The 23,838-nt window shown below is 35.2% G+C and overlaps 1 protein-coding gene and 1 non-coding gene across 5 annotated transcripts in view; both read right to left on the bottom strand.

Annotated features, from left to right (window-relative positions):
• The window catches only part of Dmd (dystrophin), a 2,099,091-nt gene that overhangs the window by 1,102,819 nt on the left and 972,434 nt on the right, over positions 1–23,838 (bottom strand). For all 4 annotated transcript variants that reach the window (XM_047536255.1, XM_047536256.1, XM_047536254.1 and 1 more), the window contains exon 44: positions 7,347–7,494. In XM_047536255.1, coding sequence (XP_047392211.1) covers positions 7,347–7,494 — 148 coding nt within the window. The remainder of the gene's footprint in view (positions 1–7,346; positions 7,495–23,838) is intronic.
• Trnam-cau (transfer RNA methionine (anticodon CAU)) lies at positions 18,642–18,715 on the bottom strand. The gene has a single exon. It is a non-coding gene; the product is annotated as a tRNA-Met (tRNA).

Raw genomic sequence — 23,838 nt, forward strand, 5'->3', positions numbered from 1 at the left:
AAGTAAGTATAAATTTAGGAATGAGTATTAAGAGGAAGAGTAAGAAAGTATGTGAGAAGAAACACCAAAAAGATCAATGTGGTTAGAATATCTTCCTTGTACATTAATGAAAACTACATATATTAACATCAATTTTATATTTCATTAAATATCAATTTCTAGTTCTCTTTACTTCTCTATTGACATGATGTTTCTTTTTCAATTTCAGATGTGCAATTAGCATGCTTCACTTTTTTTCTTACTCCCTTGATAGTTTCATACTCTAAGATTGGAGATCCCTTAGGGATGACTTGTTTTTCAAGAATTTAAAGCAGTTCTTTACTGCTGTGGTTATTACAGTAAGTTATAGTTCTTGTTCTAGCATCTTTCCAATAATGTACAACAATCTGTCATCTTCTTAAACGTGTCATGTTGGACAACAGAACTGTAAGAACAAGCCACTGAAATTTTCCAATTAATTTAATATACTTATTTATGAAAGATGCATTTGACAGGTTATGATTTAGAGCCCCTCTCTGAATTTCTGCACTTTGCCAAACTCCCAATAAATCTGTTATTTACTACTTCTGAAAAGATGCACAGGAGCCAAGAAATTGTAGAAGAGTTTCTAAGCAGCAATAAAGGTCTAACAATATTTACGTAAGAATGAAGTGCCCAACTGTTTAACTGTATTAAGAGACTAAATTCTCATGCCACTATCAGATCATAACACTGAAAAGTTCATTTTTAAATAAATTCCAATCCTTATACATTGCTGTAACCCTAAAGCAAGTGACTGGAAAGTTACTGGAGACAAATTCTCTTAGCAGTAAATTTTCTTGCTGATTCCCTTATGTTAGTCTATGTCCTCTAGTTATAGAAACCAGGATAGCTTTGTGACCACAAAATGAAATCTTATGAAATTTTATTACTGCTGGGGAAATATAAAGGGCAAGCAATAGTATGAATTATTCTTAACATTCAGGTCCCAATGAAGGGCAACAGATGGCAGAAATATTTACTCAAGTGATTTTTCCATCAAAGTTTCTATCAGCATTTGAGTCTCAGCAGTGCGGCTGTTAAGAAGCCGTCAAACTCACAAGCCAGCTGGTGAAATCAGCACTGTAAAACACTGACTGTATAGAAAACATACTGGAATCCAATTTAGTCTTTTACACCATATGCCTTTTTGTAGACATCATTTGATTCAATCCCTATTAATATAATGTTAGTTATCTTCTATCTAGTCATTTGAGGAAGTAGATTACCAATTAAATAATAAGATGCATCCTAATAAAAATAGAAAATCTCACTCTCTGTAATAGATACTGTCAGTGACCTATGCCCATACATTCAGCACTCATCATTTCTATACAAGCCAATGGCTTTTAAATACCAGCACCTGCTACCTGAAGACTTCCTGGGCTGCAAGTTCAGAAAGCAGAATAAGAAGAATGAAAAACTCTGGGGATTTCCATTAAGAAGAAGAGACATTTCATGGACCCACTTGTCTCAAACGTTTGGACAGGATTCATCTCAACTCCATTGTACTCTGTGAATCTAAGCTTATCAGAATTGAGTCCTTTAGAAAGTGCTTTCTTCAATCACTAATAGCCAAGGTAAAGCAGAACTGAAGAACAACTAAACTTGTCTTTGACACTTTTGTATTTTTCTCTCTTTGACTGCTCTCCCCAACTCCAGGGAACCAGTGTCCCCTTTTTCTATCCCACTCATTGTTCCTCATCTGAAAGATCACAGTAAGATTCTCCTTCTATAATTACATGGCTTTGAACATAATTTTACATTCTCCATGCCCATCTCCAATTTAAGGGAAGAAACAGTACATTTTGCTTCACTAGAACATGACTATAAGTTTCTTGATATTTAATGGTAGAAAAAGATGAGTATTAAAATATATCATATTTAGACCATGTTGACATGTGGATCCTCCCATCACAATGAGTTCAGACTTACTATTTCACAAAGTGAACGGTTTTTGATTGCACTAATTTATAGCAACACATACAAATATATTGCACATATACCATATAATCTAAATTATGGAGCAGTGAAACAATAATATTGCAGGATACACCAGAAGACTATTTAATTTAACATTAACATGACTATATTTTGCTAAAAAAACAGCAGTTAATTCATATAAAAATAACACTTTGCTGTTTTACTCAATATGCTTGCTTAAAATGTATTAAGTTAAGGCTTAAAAATTCCATCTAAACAATCTCATCACTATTTATTTCCTAAGGTAAATGTCGAATGGAATTCCTTAAGATTCAAGGCCTCATGCTTGTTCACAGCAAAATTCTTTAGAAAGTGCTGTTAATTTTTAAATGGTTCATGAAGCAGCATTATGCCACAAAGCAAATAGGCTGCATTTCCATTAATATGAAGAATATTCAGCTCTTTTAAGTACTTAATCTAATGGTGATTTTTATTGTTTCTATTAGCAACTGTAAGAATTTTCAATCCCATTCAATAACAACTCATGTTTTAAAACTTATTTCTTTCTAGTCTACAAAAACATGCTAGACCTAAATACTTGGGCATTTTATGATTTCTGCTTTCCTGTTTTCACTCAAGGTATTTGATGGCATAACAATTCACTTTGTCACTATATGAGTTAACATTATTTTCATAACTTTCCTTCATGGTAATAAGCTTTCTCTCTGAAAGCTCCCATTAACATTTCTTCTTGTTAGTTAGAAAATGAGTAGGCAGAAATGTCAGCTATCTGAGGCGGATATGTCTGGCTGAATTGGAATTTTCCTCAATTCCTAGTCCAAGAATTATACTTTAAGAAGACATCATAGTATATGAAAATAAAGCTTAATGAAATTCTCAGGTAGGTCGCTCTATATTTCAGATGTTTGAGAAAAATAAATCAGTAAATGTTAGTTTAGTAAGCATGGGCTAATTACTTATGAACACTGATTAATTATAATACGGTTCTATATTTAATGAGCAATTATTTTGTGAAAAATGCCATTCTTCAGTGGTTTATACACATCTCATTGTTATTCCCATTTTAAAGAGAAAATAGAAACATGGAGAGAATTAACACATGTTCACAAGATTCTGCAACTATTAAGTTAAAGGAGCTAGGACTTAAACCCAAGCTTTCTGAATCTAGCATCCAACCTCTTTATCACTCTTCAGATTTGCAATACAGCTTATTGTGGCACAGCATGATTTTGGTGGGTGATAAACTTGACATATTCACTCAATTACTGTTTGTTTAATAAACACATTAAAAGATGAAGAAATAACAGTAATTTTTGATAAACCAATTTTTAATTGCATATCACATGATTGATATTACCTCAGATACAAAAAATGTGGTATTTTTAAGAGATTTCCCACACTAATATTGCACATTGCTTTGGAATAGCTTGAGAAAATATTAATTCATATATTGAATTTTATCATTCACTGTGACAGAGAAGAAATAATTAAGTTACATGGAACCAGGCCACCTTTCTGATATTGACAGTCACTGTATTTTGAATGAAAATACCAAGAATCACTTAAGGCACTGATTTTTCTTTTTTTTCTTAGTACTGGGAAATGAAACCCAGAATGCATCACCACTGAGTTACATCCCTCCGCCCTTTTTATTTATTTTTATTTTGAGACAGGGTCTCGCTAAGTTGCTAAGGGCCTAATTCTGAGACTGACCTCTAACTTTTGATCCTCCTGCATTTCGATTTTTCAAAATACGGATTTCTCTTTTTAAAATTGAAAATAATAAATAGAATGCAGTCCAGTAGAAATATATGTGGACAAGTTTACAACATATACCTATGTTTTGTTTCATTTCATATGTAGAAATTATTTCTTTACTGAAAATTGTACATATAAGTTTTCAACCTCCAATATACCTGTGTAGGTTTGCTTAGGATACGGGCTACTTGGTTTCTTTTCCTCAAAGTAACCATTACTACTTCATGCCAACAAATCTATATGATACTAACAGAATTGTGGCACCATATACATCATGTATATTCTGCTTTAAAAATAATTTCATAGCAAATATGTAAACTCTCTCTTCTATTTGTTATTTATCAATAATGATATTGGCCAAGATAACTGAAATTTTCAAACCTTCCATTTACCTTATCAATAGAAGTGTCTTATAGTATTTTACTGAACCTTTTATCAGATATTTACTCAATTGAAACATAACCTCAGGCATTGTGGGTATGTGTGTGTGTCTTTCTGCACATATTGTGCAAATGTGCATAATTTGGGACTTGCAATCACCAAGAAACACCTGAACTGTTTAGAGGATATTTTTTAATCATTCATGACCCTTAGTTAGAAGAAATTTCCCCTAAGTATCTAGAATTCTCTTTATTACTTCATCTAGATTGACAAAGAAATAGACTAAATAAAATAGACTTATAAAAATTTCTCTAAGGTTATATTTTGATAAATGTTCATAGTTTGAAATTAAACTATATTATCAAGAAATGAGAACTTTTCAATATTCTCCAAAATGCAAAATTACTATAAGTTGCAAGACCATACAGTAGTAATGTATTAAAATATCAAATGACATAAAAATAATTTGTTTTGGACTTATACTTCTTGCCAATTTGAAGTAAAAGGGACCAGATTTAACTCCCTGTTTGAAAAACTTAAACACAAAAAAGTATGAAACAATGCTTTTGAAGGACATTGATCCTAGCGAGATTGGAAGCAAATGAAGTGAACCCTACAATTGTCCCAGCATCCTGCCTAGAGAGATTCCCAGAATAACACAAAGTAGGAGAGAATGCTTACAAAGCCTCCTGATCTCCCTGAGTCTAAAAGATAAACTTAGAATGCAAGGAAGTCTAGGTGGCTAGAAAGGAGATAGAAACACAGAGGGAGAACTCTGGATACTAAAGAGGGTTCCCTTCCAGTCTTCAGACAAGTCATAATCAACTCATATATGTGAGAAAAGTAGCCAAAGTTATAGAAAGAACTACATAAAAAGAATAAAGGAAACAATGACCAAAAATCACATTTGGTTGGTAATAATGCCTTTTGCCACCAGTTATGGTGGAAGACGTCATTATTCATAGGGCATCAGAATGCTCAGAGGGCTTTGCCTCAGTGGTGGGGCAATATTAGATCTACTTAGTCACAAATAACAAAATATAAAATAAAGATCTGAAAAATATCAAGTTTTTTTCAACTAGATTAACCATCCTAGAATAAAGGTTAAAATTTTTAAAAAACATTTTCATTAGTTGGTGATGAACCTTTACTCGTTTATTTGTATGTGGTGCTGAGAGTTGAACTCGGTGCCTCACACATGCTAGGCAAGTGATCCACCACTGAGCCACAATCCCAGTCCCTAAAATTTTTATTTGAATTTCAAAATAACAAGCACTTAACAGGTTAGAGGAAGGATTGAGCATGTTGAATAGACACAGGGAAGGTGTGCAAATACCTAAATCACAATTCTAAGAGATAAAAAATATTATGTCTGATGTTTAAAATACCCACTAGATGGAACTGATCACAGATTAGACATAGCAAAATATTAGATTAAATTGGCAAGAGATCATATAAACAAATTAGACAGAAGAAAGATAAAACAGAACATCAGTGACTAGTGTGGCAGCTTTAATCACCCTAATACATAAGTATTTGGAGTTACCTTATTTAAAAAAAAAAAAGAAAAATATTCCAAGGCATATCATGAACAAATTACTTGATCTCAAGAGTATTTCCTAGTAAATCTTTTCAATGCTCATCTCCATTTCAAAGTGGGCTTCCCAAGAAATTAAAACTGAAATATGTACCAAAGCATACCAAGTGCTGGGGGTATAGCTCAGTGGTAGAGTATACGCATAGCATACACAAGGCCCAAGGTTTGATCCCCAGTACAACCAAAATAGAAAAAATAATACTACCCTTTGGGAAGTACAGTGGAGGTATTTATACATTTTTATGTTGCTTGATTTTTCACAATGGGTATATATTAATTTTATAACAAATAGAAACTGTCTACCTGATTTCAGTGTCTGGAAATATGAGGTTCATATATGTATTCCCACCAACACGAGTTATGACTCTGATACACCTTTCTGTTTTAGGCTATAAGTCAGAATTCACTTCAATGCTATTACAAACTTTCTGTATGATAACTGATTGGATATTTTAAAATTACATATTTATATATAATTATACAATATTTTTGAAGTATTCATTTTTCATGTTTACATAGCTTGCCCTACATAGGTGTTTGATTGTTTAAATCCTTGATATCAAAAGACAGGTTTGGGTGCTGGTGTTGTAGCTCAGTGCTACAGCTCACATATGCAAAGCATATGTAAGGCACTTGGTTCGATCCTCAGAACCACATAAAAATAAATAAATTAAATAAAGGTATTGGGTCCATTTACAACTAAAAAGAATATTTTTAGAAAGGTATGTTTGCTATGCAAAACATTTGAGATGGAGAATTGTAAAGTTTGATATCATATTGCTTTTATGAATCCATCATTCTTAAATGCCTAAACTATTTAATGAAATACCATTTTCTTTGCCTTCATCTGTCTTAATCAGTATTTTCTGGCATTAAAATTTGGCCACAATTCAAATCTGCTTGATTGAAAATTGCAACATGAACAACTTGAGCTAAAAATGCTACAGAAATACTTAAGCCTTGGTATAATAAATACAATGTTTCTTATACTTAAACTATATAATTTATCAACTAAATTATGTCCTCCACAATCTAATTTATTCTTATCTGTGTATTCAAAAGACACAACAAGTTGAAATTAAACTATAAACTGGTTATAATCCATATGTTGCATCTCCATTAACATAAACCATAAAAAAGTCAATAAGTACTACCAATTAACTCTGCATTGTTTTGGCCTCTAGTCTATCTCAGAAGGCATATTGTCAATAGAATATATAGAAATATTGCTGCATCACCACAAATTGTCTTTAGGGAAACAGAAATGTAATTTTATCATGATGGATATTTTTAGCAACCACATTATTACTAAGTATACCACAAGTTCTCATCCTGGACAGGTTCCAACATAAGGCAAAAATACACACTGTCTGAAAGCCATAGAATACTCTGCTATAAGATGATTCGCTGTAACACTTTGAAGTTCATCAGATAAACCAGTTGTCTAAGATGACTCCCTCATCCTTTCACAGAAAGTTCACAGCAGTCTCTCAACATGATTATTGTAGCAATTTTTATAGTATTTACAGCAATAACAACAAAAGTCAGGAATCATAAAATTTGGTCATTCTTCACAACCTGAACTTGAAGACTTATGACATTGTGGTGAGATAAAGACAATTCAGAAAAAGAAATCCCCAAATCTTACCTTAAGATACCATTTGTATTTAGCATGTTCCCAATTCTCAGGAATTTGTGTCTTTTTGAAAAACTGTTCAGCTTCAGTTAGCCATTGATTAAATATCTTCATGTCATAATGAAAACGTCGCCATTTTTCAACAGATTTGTCAAATTGCCTAGAAGTGGAAAACATGGATCAAAAAAGGGATATAAAACAAATTATGTTGATATAGCACATAATTTTTATTGACAAAGATAGCATTTTTATAGTTTCTTGTGTTTGTGGATTTCAGTTTCAACTAATAGATAATAATTGACATTGAGTAGGAAGGATCATTTAAAATTAAAGACTATTTTCCCTTTAAAATTGTACACATTTCTTGACTGAAACAAAGAAAAAGACAACTATTTTGGAACACTAGCATTTAATTTCTCTATGATTATACATATTTTTAAATACCAAGAATTTAAAAATATACAAGCATTGCACTAAATTATTTGGAAGATATATATTTAATTTCAAAATAAGATCTAATAAAAGTTTATCAGTTTCAATATTACTTTGAGGACTGGGTTTGTGACTCAGTGGTAGAGCACTTGCCTAACACGAGTGAGGCACTGGGTTTGATCCTTAGCACCACATAAAAATAAAATAAAGGTATTGTGTCTACCTACAATTTTAAAAAAATGTATATATATATAAAATTACTCTTGAGTCAAAATTGTCTACTGGCTAACATCATAAAGAATCCAGAATTACAGAGGAAATTTGTACTGGAGGCTCAGATGTTGACAAGCAATTAATAAAATAATATATACTAAGTTTGATCAGGGGATGGTTGTTCGTTCTTTCATGTTTATTGTATCCTCTAATATGTTAAATTGGAATGCTAATTACCTTAGTACAAGGTAATGTATTGATATTCATATGAAAATAGTATTAAGAAGAAATTTGGTCATTTTCTGCTCATAGAAGGGACTGAGGCAGAAATTACACAAACCAGGGTTTATGTTTATCTTAAGACACTTGCATATAATAATAACCTGGGCATAAAAAAAAAGCAACAATAACAAAACACTGATCCTGGGGCTCTGCTCCAGACCAATTCAAGCAATATATTTGGAGGTGGGACTCTGACATTGGTTATATAAAAGCACCCAGGTAATTTTAATGTACATTCAAGGTAAAAATTATAGCTATAAAATAAGACTTGAAGTCTTAAGGGGCGTATGATCTACCTGGTCTCCTGGGGCCTGTCCTAAAAATAATCTGCTAGCACTAAACCAAAATCCATTCTTAAAATTCATGTCTGTAGGGCTGTGCCTCAGTACATTTATCTATCAAGTTTCCTTGAGTTCCAGTCTTAAGGTGCACTGGATTATACTTTAAATACTATGACATCTTTTTGGATATTTACCCTCATTTAGGAATTTCAAATATCTTTAGAACTTAAATACAGCTACATCAACCTGTTGCTTATCTGGGAAGGGCATGGAATTCATATATCTTGAACAGTTACTATGAACCAGACTCTGTTCTTTTATACTTACATGTATATACTATTTCATTGACACTTAAAATACCCCTAAACATAATACTTAGTATTTATTCCCATATTCCAATGAAGAAAACTGAGAGGTGGAGTAATTGCCACAAGATTAGAAAAATAAACAGGTATTAAATAGTAGAGAGGAGATGCTAATACAGGCATCTCTGGTCTACATGACACCTTTCTACTGTCTTAGATGTTTTCTAGGGAGAATTACTTTTTTCCAGAATAATGTCCCAACTTAGCAGTTAAACAATTACAAATTATACTGCTAGGGTTTTCCCTTTATTTTTTAATTACCTAAGGCAATTAAAGATATCTACATGTACATCACATTCTGACAAATACTGCATTTAGTAAACCATTATATGTCTAACTTTAAAAATATGTAAAACACAGTATTTTGGTAACATAGAAAATATATCCTTTAGTAGGCAAAAAGGGGTAATCTCTAAATGCAGCTAGTTTAAAAATAAGAATCTGCTTTTGATAATTAATGGTTTTCTAGTGTTAATTAAGTAAGATATACCTTTCAGCAATAAAATGATCTTGGGAATGTTTTGCATGTTTACAAATAATTTACCATTATTACATTTTCAGTGTTATTTCATACACAATATATGACCTAAGAGTACATCTTTTTTAATGAGTTTTTTTTATTGTAAACAAATGGGATACATGTTGTTTCTCTGTTTGTACATGGAGTAAAGGCATACCATTTGTGTAATCATAAATTTACATAGGGTAATGTTGTTTGATTCATTGTTATTTTTTCCCTTCCCCCCACTCCTCCCACCCCTCTTTTCCCTCTATACAGTCCTTCCTTCCTCCATTCTTACCACCTTCCTTAACCCTAACCCTAAACCTAACCCTAACCCTAACGCTAAAACCTCCCACCCCCCATTATATGTCCTCATCCACTTCTCAGCGAGATCATTCGTCCATTAGTTTTTTGAGATTGGCTTATCTTACTTAGCATGATATTATCCAATTTCATCCATTTGCCTATAAATGCCATAATTTTATCATTCTTCATTGTGGAGTAATATTCCATTGTATATATATGCCACAGTTTCTTTATCCATTCATCAACTGAAGGACATCTAGGTTGGTTCCACAATCTGGCTATGGTGAATTGAGCAGCAATGAACATTGATGTGGCTGTAACTCTGTAGTATGCTGATTTTAAGTCCTTTGGGTATTGGCCGAGGAGTGGGATAGCTGGGTCAAATGGTGGTTCCATTCCAAGTTTTCTAAGGAATCTCCACACTGCTTTCCAGAGTGGCTGCACTAATTTGCAGCCCCACCAGCAATGTATGAGTGTGCCTTTTTCCTCACATCCTCGCCAACACCTATTGTTGCTTGTATTCTTGATAATCGCCATTCTAATTGGGGTGAGATGGAATCTTAGGGTAGTTTTGATTTGCATTTCTCTTATTACTAGAGATGTTGAATATTTTTTCATATATCTGTTGGTTGCTTGTACATCTTCTTCTGTGAAGTGTCTGTTCATTTCCTTAGCCCATTTGTTGATTGGATTATTTGTATTCTTGGTTTGTAGAGTTTTTTGAGTTCTTTATAGATTCTGGAAATTAATGCTCTATCTGAAGTATGAGTGGCAAAGATTTTCTCCCACTATGTAGGTTCTCTCTTCACATTACTGATAGTTTCCTTTGCTGAGAAAAAGTTTTTTAGTTTGAATCTATCCCAGTTGTTGATTCTTGCTTTTATTTCTTGTGCTATGGGAGTCCTGTTGAGGAAGTCTGGTCCTAAGCCGACATGTTGAAGGTTTGGACCTACTTTTTCTTCTATAAGATGAAGGGTCTCTGGTCTGGTTCCGAGGTCCTCGATCCATTTTGAGTTGAGTTTTGTGCAGGGTGAGAGATAGGGGTTTAATTTCGTTTTGTTGCATATGGATTTCCAGTTTTCCCAGCACCATTTATTGAAGAGGTTATCTTTTCTTCATTGCATATTTTTGGTCCCTTTGTCTAATATGAGAAAATTGTATTTATTTGGGTTTGTGTCCATGTCCTCTATTCTGTACCATTGATCTACCTATTTTGGTACCAATACCATGCCGTTTTTGTTACTATTGCTTTGTAGTATAGTTGAAGATCTGGTATTGCGATACCCCCTGCTTCACTCTTTCTGCCAAGGATTGCTTTAGCTATTCTGGGTTTCTTATTCTTCCAGATGAATTTCATAATTGCTTGCTCTATTTCTGTAAGGTACGTCATTGGGATTTTAATTGGGATTTTAATTGGTATTGCATTGAACTAAGAGTACATCTTAAGAGTTTATTTCCTTCAAAAAGGAATTGCACACTGCATGCATTATAGGCACTTATATCTTTAGAGTCAAGCATTGCTATTGAATGACAATCTAAAAAATCCATGAAGTATAGTCAACATTGTTCAACCTTGGTGATATTAGAGTTTATTTCAGTTTTCATTACATAATTTTTACTATTGTCTAGTTTTTGTACAATGTGTTTTTATATTATGAGAGTCAGAAAAATAAAATAATTTTAAGTGTCCATCCTACATGCTAATGACTGCTACTTTCAACTGTCTTCCTGCTTCCTGAGAAATAGCTAGCAGTTAACCAGAGCTGAGGAGCTACTAGTTGTTCAGTTTCCTATTCCACCTTTGTAGCAGACATTGATTCCCTTCTTGGTTTGCTTTTATACCTACCCAACCACCTGAGTTATCTTCTTGCCAACACCTTCAGCTACTAGAATTTAACTGTTTCTTCAACAAATGTGCAATTAGCACTCACTCTTCATTCCAGGCTGCTGTATATTCCAAGGATTTCTAGCCTCCAACCTATTGCACAGATACATCCCTCCACCACACATTACACTGGCAATTTCTATCTTCCATCAGATTACACAACCCTCTTCACAGGTTATCTTTCTTCTACATTCATCCAAGAAAAGAAAACCATTAGGGTTCATACAGTTTATCAAGACAGAATTAGGGGTTGGGGTTGTGGCTCAGTGGTAGAGCACTTGCCTGACACTTGTGAGGCACTGGGTTTGATCCTCAGCACCATATAAAAATAAAATAAATAAAATAAAGGTATTGTGTCTATCTACTAGAGAAAATATTTTTTAAAAATAATTAAGAAGAGAAGAGAAAACAGGTTAAGGGCCTGTTTCAGGTCCAAAAAAATGAGACCAGATGGGTTTTCCAGCCACAAGGGACTGACTGCATTCCTCTCAAGTCCTGCTCTGCCTCAGGACTTGGGGACATCAGTCACATTTCTGAAATGTCCTCCCTTCCTGTTGCTCTCTTCTCCCTACCTCCTGAAACCCAAAACTTTGCATCTTGAAAGACTTCACATAAATAACTTAGACTGTTACTTGATAAATATATAAAGTGTTTAATATAATATGCAGCTGTTAAAACTTTGAAAACTGTGAAGTTGATTACCATTAAAATGAGTAACTCTATCCAAACAAAACATAAAGAATAAAAGCATGTGCTTTACACGTGACATTTAATGTAATAATACTCCATTTGAAGTATCACAAAAAATTTTAATACTCTTCAGCATTTAATATGCATTATTAATAGTAGAGTCTAAATCTATTCTTGAATTTAAATAATAAATTTCTATGTAAAATACATTTTTTATCATGACTACTTATAAATTTAAACTCTTTTCCACTAAGTAAGTTTCTGAATGAATGTATATAAATTTTTGTTGGTTTTGCAATGTTACATTTATAAATTTAATCTCTAATCTGTAACTGTTCCCTAAATTCCCCTCATTCCATTGATTGAACTGTCTATAAGTGAGGAAGAAGGCATGAACATGTAGAAACACAGAGACATTAAAAATAGCATTCTGAAAAATAAATGATTCACCTTCTTTATTATTTCTAGGGAAAAAGTAAAGTATTTTTTTTGTCCTGGCAGTAAGAGTAAATGTAGACCAAACTAAATAAAGGACAAAAAATGTCAGTATAAACATATGGATAATAAATCAAGTGATTTTAAAATTTTGCAAATATTAAAATTCTCATTCACTATGCAAGCGGTATTTAAAATTACACTGCTGCTTCATTTATGTGCTGCATAACTTATTTCCTGCTGTTCTAAATCAAGTTAGTCAGATTATTCTCAAGCATAAATTACATTTAGGGAGTAATTTAGGTACTATGGGACATACTTTAACACTTTCAGGCCATTAAGGTGGTGCTCAATTCCAAGAAATAAATTTAAATAAATAACACCCTAGTAGCCTTCTGACATATCCATCGTGGCTTTACACTTAGGTCTGCAAATTCAGCATTGGGCTGCTGACTATTTCTTCCTACATATTTCATCTTTGATTAGGTGAGTGGGAAGGACCTTGGCTAATGTCTCATGGTCTGTAGTACAGGTGCTAATAAATAAAAATTAAATTATTTATCTGTCCATAATCATAGTACCTTGCTGTTTCCTCCCCAATATGGTTTGGATATAGTTTGCTCCCTAATGGTTCATGTGTTGGAAGCATGAGCCTTAGTGTAGTGATGTTGAAGTGGGAATCTTTTAAGAAATGGGGCCTAGCAAGAGTTCACTGAGGGCCCTGCTCTCAGCAGGGACTAAGATAGTTCTATTAAGAGGGTTGTTATAAAGGCCTAAGCCTCACTCCGCCCAGGTCTCTCTCACCTCCTGCCTGGTGATGTAACTGCTTGTTCCTACACACATTGCTGTCATAATGAGACATAGCTATGAGGTTCTCTGCGAGCCAAGCAGGTGCTGGCACCATGCTCTTGCATTTTCAGAACTGTGAGTTAAATAACATTCTTTTTAAAGTTGACCTGGCTCAGTATGTTGTTAGAGTGACAAAATGTGACTATTTTCCAAGGAATAAAATTATTTAGTAAATATTAAGTATACTAATAGTAACAAAGTTTTCTCAACAGGTCATGACTCACTTTGAGGAGACTTACCCTAGCTTCAATGCTCCTCATCCTTCCCAGACCCCTTTTATGTATCAGTGCCAAGTCACTACCCCCAGCTTTCTAGGCTAAATTAGAAAGTCCATACCTAATTTACATATTGGGCCTGGTTGCATGCATGTACAATTATATTTCACTTCAGCTGTTTGACAGTCTCATAGCCACCACTGGACAGTCATGTGACTGAACCCATCCTAAAAGGCAGATCCAACTGCCTAGATTGGAATTCTGACTCCACTATTTATCATGCAGCCTTGGGCAGGTGAATGATCTCTCTAAACAGTGGTTCTAAAAATAACACATGTCTCCTAAGGTTAATTATAAGGTTGAAATGAACAAATACATGTAAATTTCTTAAAACAGTATCTGGCAGTGTTCATCCCACTTGGTATTAGCAAACTTTTAAATTTCAATCATTCTGTTTAGTATATGGGGATATTTAATTTTAATTTTAATTTGTATGTTCCTGAATACTAATGGGACTTAGAAACTTTTTGTGTATTTATTAGCCATTTGGATTTCTTATTTGGGAAAATGAAAAAAGTTAGTGATTGCAAAGCAAAAACCCCATTAGTTGTTTCCTATAAAGTCAATATTTTATAAACAGCATCCAGATCAAGATTTAAAATATGAGAAGCAGCCCACAAGCCCTGTTTTGTCACTTCTCACTTTACAGGAGTTTTTCCAATTTTTCTGTTTTACTCTTGGTTCCTTTCTTAAAGATTTGTAGGAATTCTTCATAATTATGGGTGCACACACTTCATCTGTAATAAGCATATTTCAAATATCTTCTACTCTGAAACTCATTTTCACTCTTTCAATGCTGTATTTTGATGTACAGAAGATATTAATATACAATGTGGATCATTATATTGATTTTATTTATGATTAGTGCTTTCTACATTTGTTTAAGAAATATTTATTTACCAAATATTCATTAACATAGTTTCTGCTAGTTTGTTGTACAGTCCTCCAGGATTTTCTTTATGTGTATTGTTTGAAATAAAAATATACATATTTTTTCTAGGTAAGAAATTCAATTTTAATATTTTTAGGAAAGATATATATACACAATACAAAATAATGAATATACACAGTAGAAAAATAAAAACGAGTACAGGCTCTATTCAACGTCTAATCTCCTCACTCTGCTAGTTCTACTCTCATTGTTAATAAAAATTTTATAATTTGAAGTATTTACAGAGTAAGGCAAAGAACCAAACATAGTGGTATAAAGTGATAGCTTTCTCATTCAGTTTTACTGTTTTCAATATAGCCAACGCTGGTATTTTTACAGCTCTGGATTGACATTTTATTTTGTAACACCCTGTTTATTTTATTGATTCCTAATCCTTCCTAGGTTGTAAGCCTGGTTCTCAGGCTTCAAAGGAATCTGGAGTAGTTCTTTGATTTTTGGTTCTCACAGGATATAATTCTTGAGTTTAGGAACTCATTCTCATGCCTTTATTCCATCTCTTCACTGTTGAAATTCTACACATTTTGTTTCTGTTATTTCTCATAATAACATTTCATTTATTGCCACATGAACAAATAGATTTTTCAAACTGTATTACTCACATCAACACTTAATATGACCTCTTTTCAATCACTGGGGACTCTTTTGCCATGCTTAAAGGAGACAGGCATATTTTTCCTAGATATTATGGGTGAAACTTTTAATTTTTCTGTTCAGATATTTCCCCATAGAATCTCTTTCCCTCTCAAAGGCTTAACTAACATCTACAGCAGGTACTGGCAAATACTATCTGTAAAGCCTGAAGAATAAATATTTTAGGCTTTGTGGTCCACATAGTCTTTGTTATTACTCAAATCTACTATTGCTGCTCAAAAGTAGGCATAGACTGAATGCAGACAAATAGGTGCAACTGGGTTTCAATAAAACTTTATTTTCCAAATACATGGTGAGCCAGGTTTGGACTGGGGAGGTGTTTATCAACCTGTGATTTATAAGTTTATTAGGATATAGGTCCCAGTTCTGGCCCCTACCTGAACTTGAGGTCTAGCTGTTCTGTGGACTGTCTTCAGCAGTACACTCTATGTCAATCTCAAACATAATATGTCAAAAATTCTTTTTTTTTTTTGTTATGGTGCTGGAGATGGAACCCAGGGCCCTATGCATGCTGGGCAAATGAGCTATACTCCTAGTCCCAATATGTCAACAATTCTTATTTTTTAATCTTTACTTTTAATTTTAGTTAGTGATTCCTAAGCCAGAAATCTTGAGGTCATCCTTTACTCCTCTCTTTATTTTTCACCATGCCTTTCTCTATACACAGTTCTCTAAATAAGAATTTATTCTCTAATTTGCCTGCTTCCTTCTGGTCTCCTTGCCATGACCTTTCATGGAAACTCCTAATGTCTCTTCCTTTACATATTGCAACACAAATTTCCATACTGTTAGGTTTTTACCTCCCATTTAATTTCTATACTGCCACTCCTTCTTTCTTTCCATTCCCAATACAGACATTTACAAAATCAATCATAAATACTACACTCAAAACATTGACTATCTCAAAAATTCCAGAACAATCCAAACTCTGCTTTTATTATGAACCTTTGCTGTTTCCTACAATGCTACATTATTCGGTGTGGTCTGTATTTCCCGTACTTTGGGAACACTTCTATTAACATACTACTTTATGTTCTTATTATGTTTGCATTTACAGGGCTGTTTTACCCAGAAGACTCTATACTTTTAGAGAAAGGAATATGCTATATGTCTTTGAATTCCTACTACCAAGTACTTTTTTTGGCACATGATGTGTTTAATAAAGTTTATAAAGGTATGAATGGATGAAAAAGTTCATACATAATTTGCCTAGACTCCTTATATCATCAACTTAGGAGCCATGAAGACTTGGGTATATCATTTTACCTCTTTGAGTGTAAGTTGTCTTACAAATAAACCAAGAATACTATTGCCTACCTTATAAATCATTTTGAGGAGGATAAAGGTATACTTTAAGGTACACATGGAAATAATATTTTGGTATTACTGATACTAATAACCATTAGTGATCTGTGAATTTTATACCAGTAAAGAATTAGTGAATAATTTTTAAAAATCTTCTGTATGTCAGAAATCATTTCCCAAAGAAGTCAATATATTTTCAGAAAAATTGTTGTCCTCATTCATAAAAAACACAAAATTATTTTAAATGTAGATAAATTAGGAAGTTCAATGTCATCTTAAAAAGAATAATACACTCTGCACAAACATGCTAAGGTCTAATGAAGTTATGAGGATCCATGTTTGCCTAGAAACTGATTTTTTTAAACGGGGATTTCAAACTGAAACAATAGTGATAAAATTCATCTTATAACTAATAACTCAAGAGTGTTACTTTAAAAAATAATAATGTCAAAATTAGATAAATAACATTATTCAGAAGGATTCACAAACACTTTAGACTATCACTAAAATATTGAGAGATATCTTAAATTTTTTTTCTAAAACATTTTTAAAAACTTTCATAGTCTCTCATTGGGCATGTATCTGTGGTAAGTATCTACAATGGATACTGTAGTGGCCCATTTTTCAGACAAGTCTGAAGATTTGAGGAGAAGAAGGCCAAAACAGAAAAGATTCTTCAATGAGTTGGAATTGCTTTAGAATAATGAAGATTTTTTGAACATACACATCCATGTAAATGAGTATAAGCACCTATTAGGAACTTGGAGTAAACAGATTTTAGGGTCTTAGGGGAACATTATTAATCATATAATTTGGTTTACAGAAAGACACCATATATACCACTGAGATAAATTTATTAGTACTCAACTAGGTAGGGATCTATATATTCAAGTCCCCTTGATATCTGATTACTTAATTTGCTAATTATAACAAAGAAAGTAAAAGTATCTCTAATATTATGGTTGCCTGGAATTTCATTAGTCTACTTTGCCCTTTTCTTGTTCTTTTTAAACTTTTTTTGCCCTTTTCTTTTATAAACATCTTTGCCACAAAGCCCCAGTAGACCAATGACAATGTAAAGGGTGTGATATTTGACAGTTCCCTCATGTTGAAAAAACATTTAACATTTACTATTCTTGCACTGCTTCTGAAAAAAAAAAAAAACACAATGCAAGTTTATGCTAATATTAACCTAAAAATTATACAATTTCAATGTCTTGATTTGGCACAATTAGCACCCTTAAAAATACCTCAAAGTAGCAGAAATAGTTTGCTATTAGTGAGCTATAATATTACCTTTAATATTAGAACCTTATGGAGAATTCATCTACAGAAAAAGACTCGGCAGTCAAAATTAAGTAATTTCAAGTTCTTAAAAGTTTAAGTAACATAACTTTTGAGAACTTAGTATATTAATGGGTCTCCTTTACTCAATTTAGGCATATAATTTAGTCTTAATTTATATATCTTCTAGTATATCATCTAAATGATGATGCTATGTTTAAATTAGAGACCCTAGCTTCTAAATCTTAACTTTAGTTTATTGTCTAAAGGTATACTGGAAGAAATATCTTACTCTTCATTCACACAAAACATATGTAACAGATGTAGGAACTTTTCACCCAGAAATAGCAACAAAAGCAGCCAGAGTCATAGTCATATGCTAAGCATTCTACTAAGAACTTCAGACAGAACATAGTATTTAATATTCTCAACACTTTGGGGTAGGTACTACTATCATATTCATTTTGAAGAAGAGAAAGCTAAGACTTTGGGAATCTAATCTGCATGTTTCTAGTTGGGGATACAAGGTAATAGTATAATTGAACAAGGAGTGTTTATACTACATTTATTGTTTTATTGTTTTCTTTTTTTTTTTTTTTTTTGCGGTGCTGGGGATTGAACCCAGGGCCTCGTGCTTATGAGGCAAGCACTCTACCAACTGAGCTATCTCCCCAGCCCTTGTTTTCATTTTTTAAGTTTCATTCAAATCAGTAAACATAATCTCAGGAAAGACAAGAAATTCTGTTTCTCCTATAATATACTGTCATATTGGGCATAAAGTACGTTATTTTTATTCAGTACTGCTCCTGTATTTCTGAGCATTATTGGTTTTAAATTTCAAGTGAAAGAATTCATAAGTGATCCAATCTCCTTTTATTTTTTTATACCAGGCACTGAACCCCTGAGCCACATCCCCAGTCCTTTTTTTTTTTATTTTTTTTTTATTTTGAGACAGGGTCTTGCTGAGTTGTTTAGGGTCTTCCTAAGTTGCTGAGGCTGGCTTTGAACTCACGATCCTCCTGCTTCAGCCTCCAGGGCCACTGGGATTATAGACATGCCCCACCACACCTGGCCTAATCTCCTTTTAAAGCAGCATTTCCTCAAACATCCTATATTCATAGCTTTCTCATTATATATCACAGTGAATACCTCACACTCTCAAAACAAAATGGAATTTCTCTTGATTTTACATGAGCTTACTGAAGTATTCCTCATTGATTTTTGTTGTTGTTTTGTTCATATTATTTCTTGTCTTGAAATACTGTATTTTCAGATATATCTTTCTTCATGAGAATATTTCTAATATTGCTATTTAGAAATAATATATAATCTCTGAACCACCCTACCACTCTTATACTTTTTTCTTTATTCTTTTTACAACTACTTTATTGAAGTATGATTAACATAAAAAGTCTGTTTATGTTTAATGTACACATCTTGATGAATTTGGGGATCAGCATACAACATGAAACACTATGATTATTATTGCCACCATTGAGGTCATAAATATATCCACCAACTCCCAAAGTCACCTCTCACCTTCTTCATTATTGTTGTTATTTATAAGAATGCTTAACTTTAGGGAAGAGAAGAGGGCAGAATTGAGAAAGGAAGCATCTTACAACAGTTCCTCAGCACCAGCCTCACAAAGGAGGAAGACTACTTTAGAGTGAAATGAGTAACAAAGGAATTTCATTGAAACTTAATACTGAACTGTAACAAAAATTCACAGAAATTCAGTAATTTGATCATAAGAAATGATACCGTGGAGACATGCCAGCTTGGCCCCCAGCAGCAGCAGGTGAGCAGAGTAGGGAGTGCAGACAAAAGAAACGTATGGCCAACAGATAAAGAAACTTAAAAAATAAAGAAAAACAGACTTTGGGAAACCTGTGGATTGCAGAGAAAGGCTGATATTAATGAACACAGAGTTGGTGGGGGGAGTGGTTCAGTGAAAATATACCCAAAACTGCTCGCCCCAGGGGCAGATGGTGTTTTGCAAGCATGGAAAGCATTCCACAGGAGTGGAAGGCAGTCCACAGGTGTTCCATGAGAAGTCTTCCATGGGCGCTGAGGGTGCTCCACAGGCACAGCAAGGAAAGAGTTCCTTGGGCACAGAACACACTGGCAGGTGCAGAAAATGCTCCCGGGTGCTGAAAGCTTTCCCTGTGCAGCTTGCGCAGCTGTGAACAGACAGGGGATTGGGAATTCATGAAGGAAGTTACCAGCAGTCAACTAAAAAATTCCCAGAGGGTGCCTGAACCAGAGAGAATGAAACAGGCACAAAGAATATTTTACCGGATACATTTAGCCATGGGATCCTAAGGGAGAAAGCAACTATTGTTGCTGGTGCCCCATAAGAGCTATTGAGAAGACACAGTAGCCACACAGCATGTCTGCACTTCAAGACTAATACCTGATGATTCTCATTGATAGCAGTGAAGGTGAAACTTGTGGAGGGTTAGTTCCTACACCCTAAAATATTTTACCAGAGGCCCTAGAGATCTAGAAGTCCAGAAGAGATGGGTAGCACCTCACCAATACAGGGCATGGACCAAATCTCAAATACTCACCAATAGAGTTCTAAAACCCTCCCAAGTGCAAACCCCCCAAAATGGAAATTCTAACTTAGAACTCTGCATCACCCCCACTTAAGGTTTACACAATTCATCATCAATACCCACACTATCCTACCCTATTCTGGGATATTAGAAGTTAAGAGGTACTATACCAAGCAGTCAGCTAGGTTAAGGACACAAAATTACAGAATCAAAAGTAAATACAAAGAATGAAAATCCATCCCTAAAAACAGATTTGAATACCATAGTGCAAACAATTCCTATCTCTCTTAAGATTGTTTCTTTATCTTATTTTCTTTTTTCTCTATATTACCATTTTTTACTTTTCAAATTTTAATGTTTTTGAAAACTTTTCAAATATCATTATTCCATCATATTGTACTATTCTTTACTTTTTGTGATTATGCATGATTTTTGTGTGTATGTTAGTGTGTGTGGTTTTCTATGCATTGACTATGAGGATAAAGGTATAAGTTATATAAATATAAATGAATGTATAAGTTACATATATTCATATATATAATATATACTATATATTCATATATATAATCATATCCATATGTTAACATATAAATATATATGAATATATATTCACATATATAATATATTCATATATAATCATAGTCATATAACTTTACTTATACATTAATAGCTCTCTCCTGCTCTTGTTTTTATTTCACCTTGGTCAGACTTAGGTGGGACATAGTTATATGAGGTTTCAAGTTGTTTTGATCTTACAATTTCTGGTTCATTCATAACTAGGTTCTGGGTCCTCCTATCTCCTCTTCTTCATTCTTTTCCCCTGGTACAGTCAAAATTTCCCATTCCCAATTGATTAAAATTAATTTGGAAGAATGAGACCCAGCATAGCCAAAGCAATTCTGAATAAGAAAAGTGATGCAGAAGGCATCACAATACCCAATCTCAAATTATACTATAGAACTATAGTGGAAAAAACAGCAGGGGCATGGTGTTGGCATCAAAATAGACATGAAGACCAAGTGAATAGGAAAGAAGACACAGAAACAAACCCAAATATATACAGCCATCTGATACTTGCCAAAAATGCCAAAAATGTACGTTGGAAAAAGACAGCCTTTTTAATAAATGGTGCTGGGGAAAACTGGATATCCATATGTAGAAGAATGAATTTCTATCCCTACCTTTTACTCTGCAAAAAAGTGAAATCAAAATGGATCAAAGACTTAGAAATTAGACCAAAATATCTTGCAACTGCTAAAAGAAAATATAGGGTCAATGCTCCATCGAATAGGTATACCTGTCTTCTTCAACAAGACCCCTAAAACTCAAGAAATAGAGCTAAGAATTCATAAGTGGAATGCATCAAATTGAAAAGCTTCTGTACACCAAAGAAAATAATTAAGAGATTAAAGAGAGCCTACATAATGAGAGAAAATCTCTGCCAGCTACTTGTCTGACAGGGGATTAATATCCAGAATATATAAAGAACTTAAGAAACTCAATGCCAAAAATAAATAAATAAATAGCCCAATCAATAAGTGGGCAAAATAACTAAACAGAAACTTCTCTAAAGAAAAAACACGGGGGAGGTTCAAGATGGCGGACTAGAGGGCGGCTGCATTTCATGTTGCTCCAGGACTCAAGATTCAAAAGAGGAGATAGTGACTTGGGACCAACTCAAAGCCGCCGGGTGAGTTTCTCCCATAGGGGAGGCGTCCCCGATGGGGCAGTAGCCCTGGAACGCAGAGAACTTTGTGAAGTACAGTGACTCGGCGGGTCGCCCCTCCCCCGCCGGAGCGGTAAAAACGGACAGCGAAGCGGAGCGAAAAATGGCAGATTGAAGTTTCCAGGACCGCGGGCAGATTCTCTAACCTAAGGAGACTCGTCTGCGAAGGGTGAGCTCTCAAGCCCAGGAGGGAGGTCCGGGCCCCTGGGAACGTTGCCTGCGAAGGCTGCCCTGCCCAGGCGGCAAGACACACCTCCCCTGCTGGAACAGTGAACTCGGAAAGCGGGGAACTTTGCAAGGGAGGTTGTGCGACACACCGCTTGGTTTTGAAGCGATCTGCCAGGGCTCCAGCGGCTGCCAGAGAAAGAGTGGGGCGGCGAGTTGTTTGGATCCAGCAACCGCCTGAGCAACGGGGAGGGGGCTGCCCAGAGGAGGTGGAGGTACGCAGTGAGTGCCTTGGTCTCCAAGCGCCCACACCTGGAGGAAGAGACGAGCGACGGGTCACTGGGACTTGGAGCATATGTACGAGGCTCCAAGTGACTGCTCAGAGGGCGGGTCGCATAGCCAGGCGATTAGGTGCATAGCAAGGTCCGGTCCAGGGACCTAGGCACCTTTTCTTGAATGAACTACACAGAGACAAGCTGAGGGGCGAAGTGAAGGTTCCAGGACTTCAGGCAGCGTCTCTGAGAAGGGACAACCTAAGGAGACTCGTCTACGAAGGGTGAGGCTCCCAGGCCCAGGAGGTAGGTCTGGGCCCCTGGGAAGGCTGCCCTGCCCAGGCAGCAAGACACATCTACCCTCATTGGAACAGTGAGCTCGGAAAGTGGGGAACCTTGCAGAGGAGGCGGAGCAGCACACCGCTTGGTTTTTTGGTTTTTTGGACCAACCTGCCAGGGCTCCGGGGGCTGCCAGAGAAAGAGTTGGGTGGCGAACTATTTGGATTCAGCAACTGCCTGAACAACGGGGAGGGGGCTGTCCTGAGGAGGTGGAGGTGCGCAGTGAGTGGCTTGGTCTCCAAGCGCCCACACAGAACACCTGCCTGGAGGAAGAGACGAGTGACGGGTCACTGGGACTTGGAGCATATATACGAGGCTCCAAGTGACTCTTCAGAGGAGGGGTCGCATAGCCAGGTGATTAGGTGCAAAGCACGGTCCGAGCCGGGGATCTAAGCACCTTTTCTTGAAAGAGCTACACAGAGACCAGCTGAGGGGTGGAGCGAAGGTTCCAGGACTGTGGGCAGCTTCTCTGAGGAGGGGCCACCTAAGGAGACTCGTCTGCGAAGGGCAGGGCTCCCAAGCCCAGGAGGTAGGTCCAGGCCCCTGGAAACGCTGCTTGGGAAGGCTGCCCTGCCCAGGCGGTAGTTGTGGACTGAGGAGAACCTCTAGGAGGGGAACGGACTAGTGAGACCTCCCCACCGGGTGGGTCTTCCCCGCCGAGTGAGGTTTTCCCACAAAGACAGTAAAACCAGAGACCCAGGCCCAAACAGGCATTGCCTTAGCCCGCAGTCTAG

This window comes from Sciurus carolinensis, chromosome X (genome assembly GCF_902686445.1).
Source record: "Sciurus carolinensis chromosome X, mSciCar1.2, whole genome shotgun sequence".
Taxonomy (NCBI): domain Eukaryota; kingdom Metazoa; phylum Chordata; class Mammalia; order Rodentia; family Sciuridae; genus Sciurus; species Sciurus carolinensis.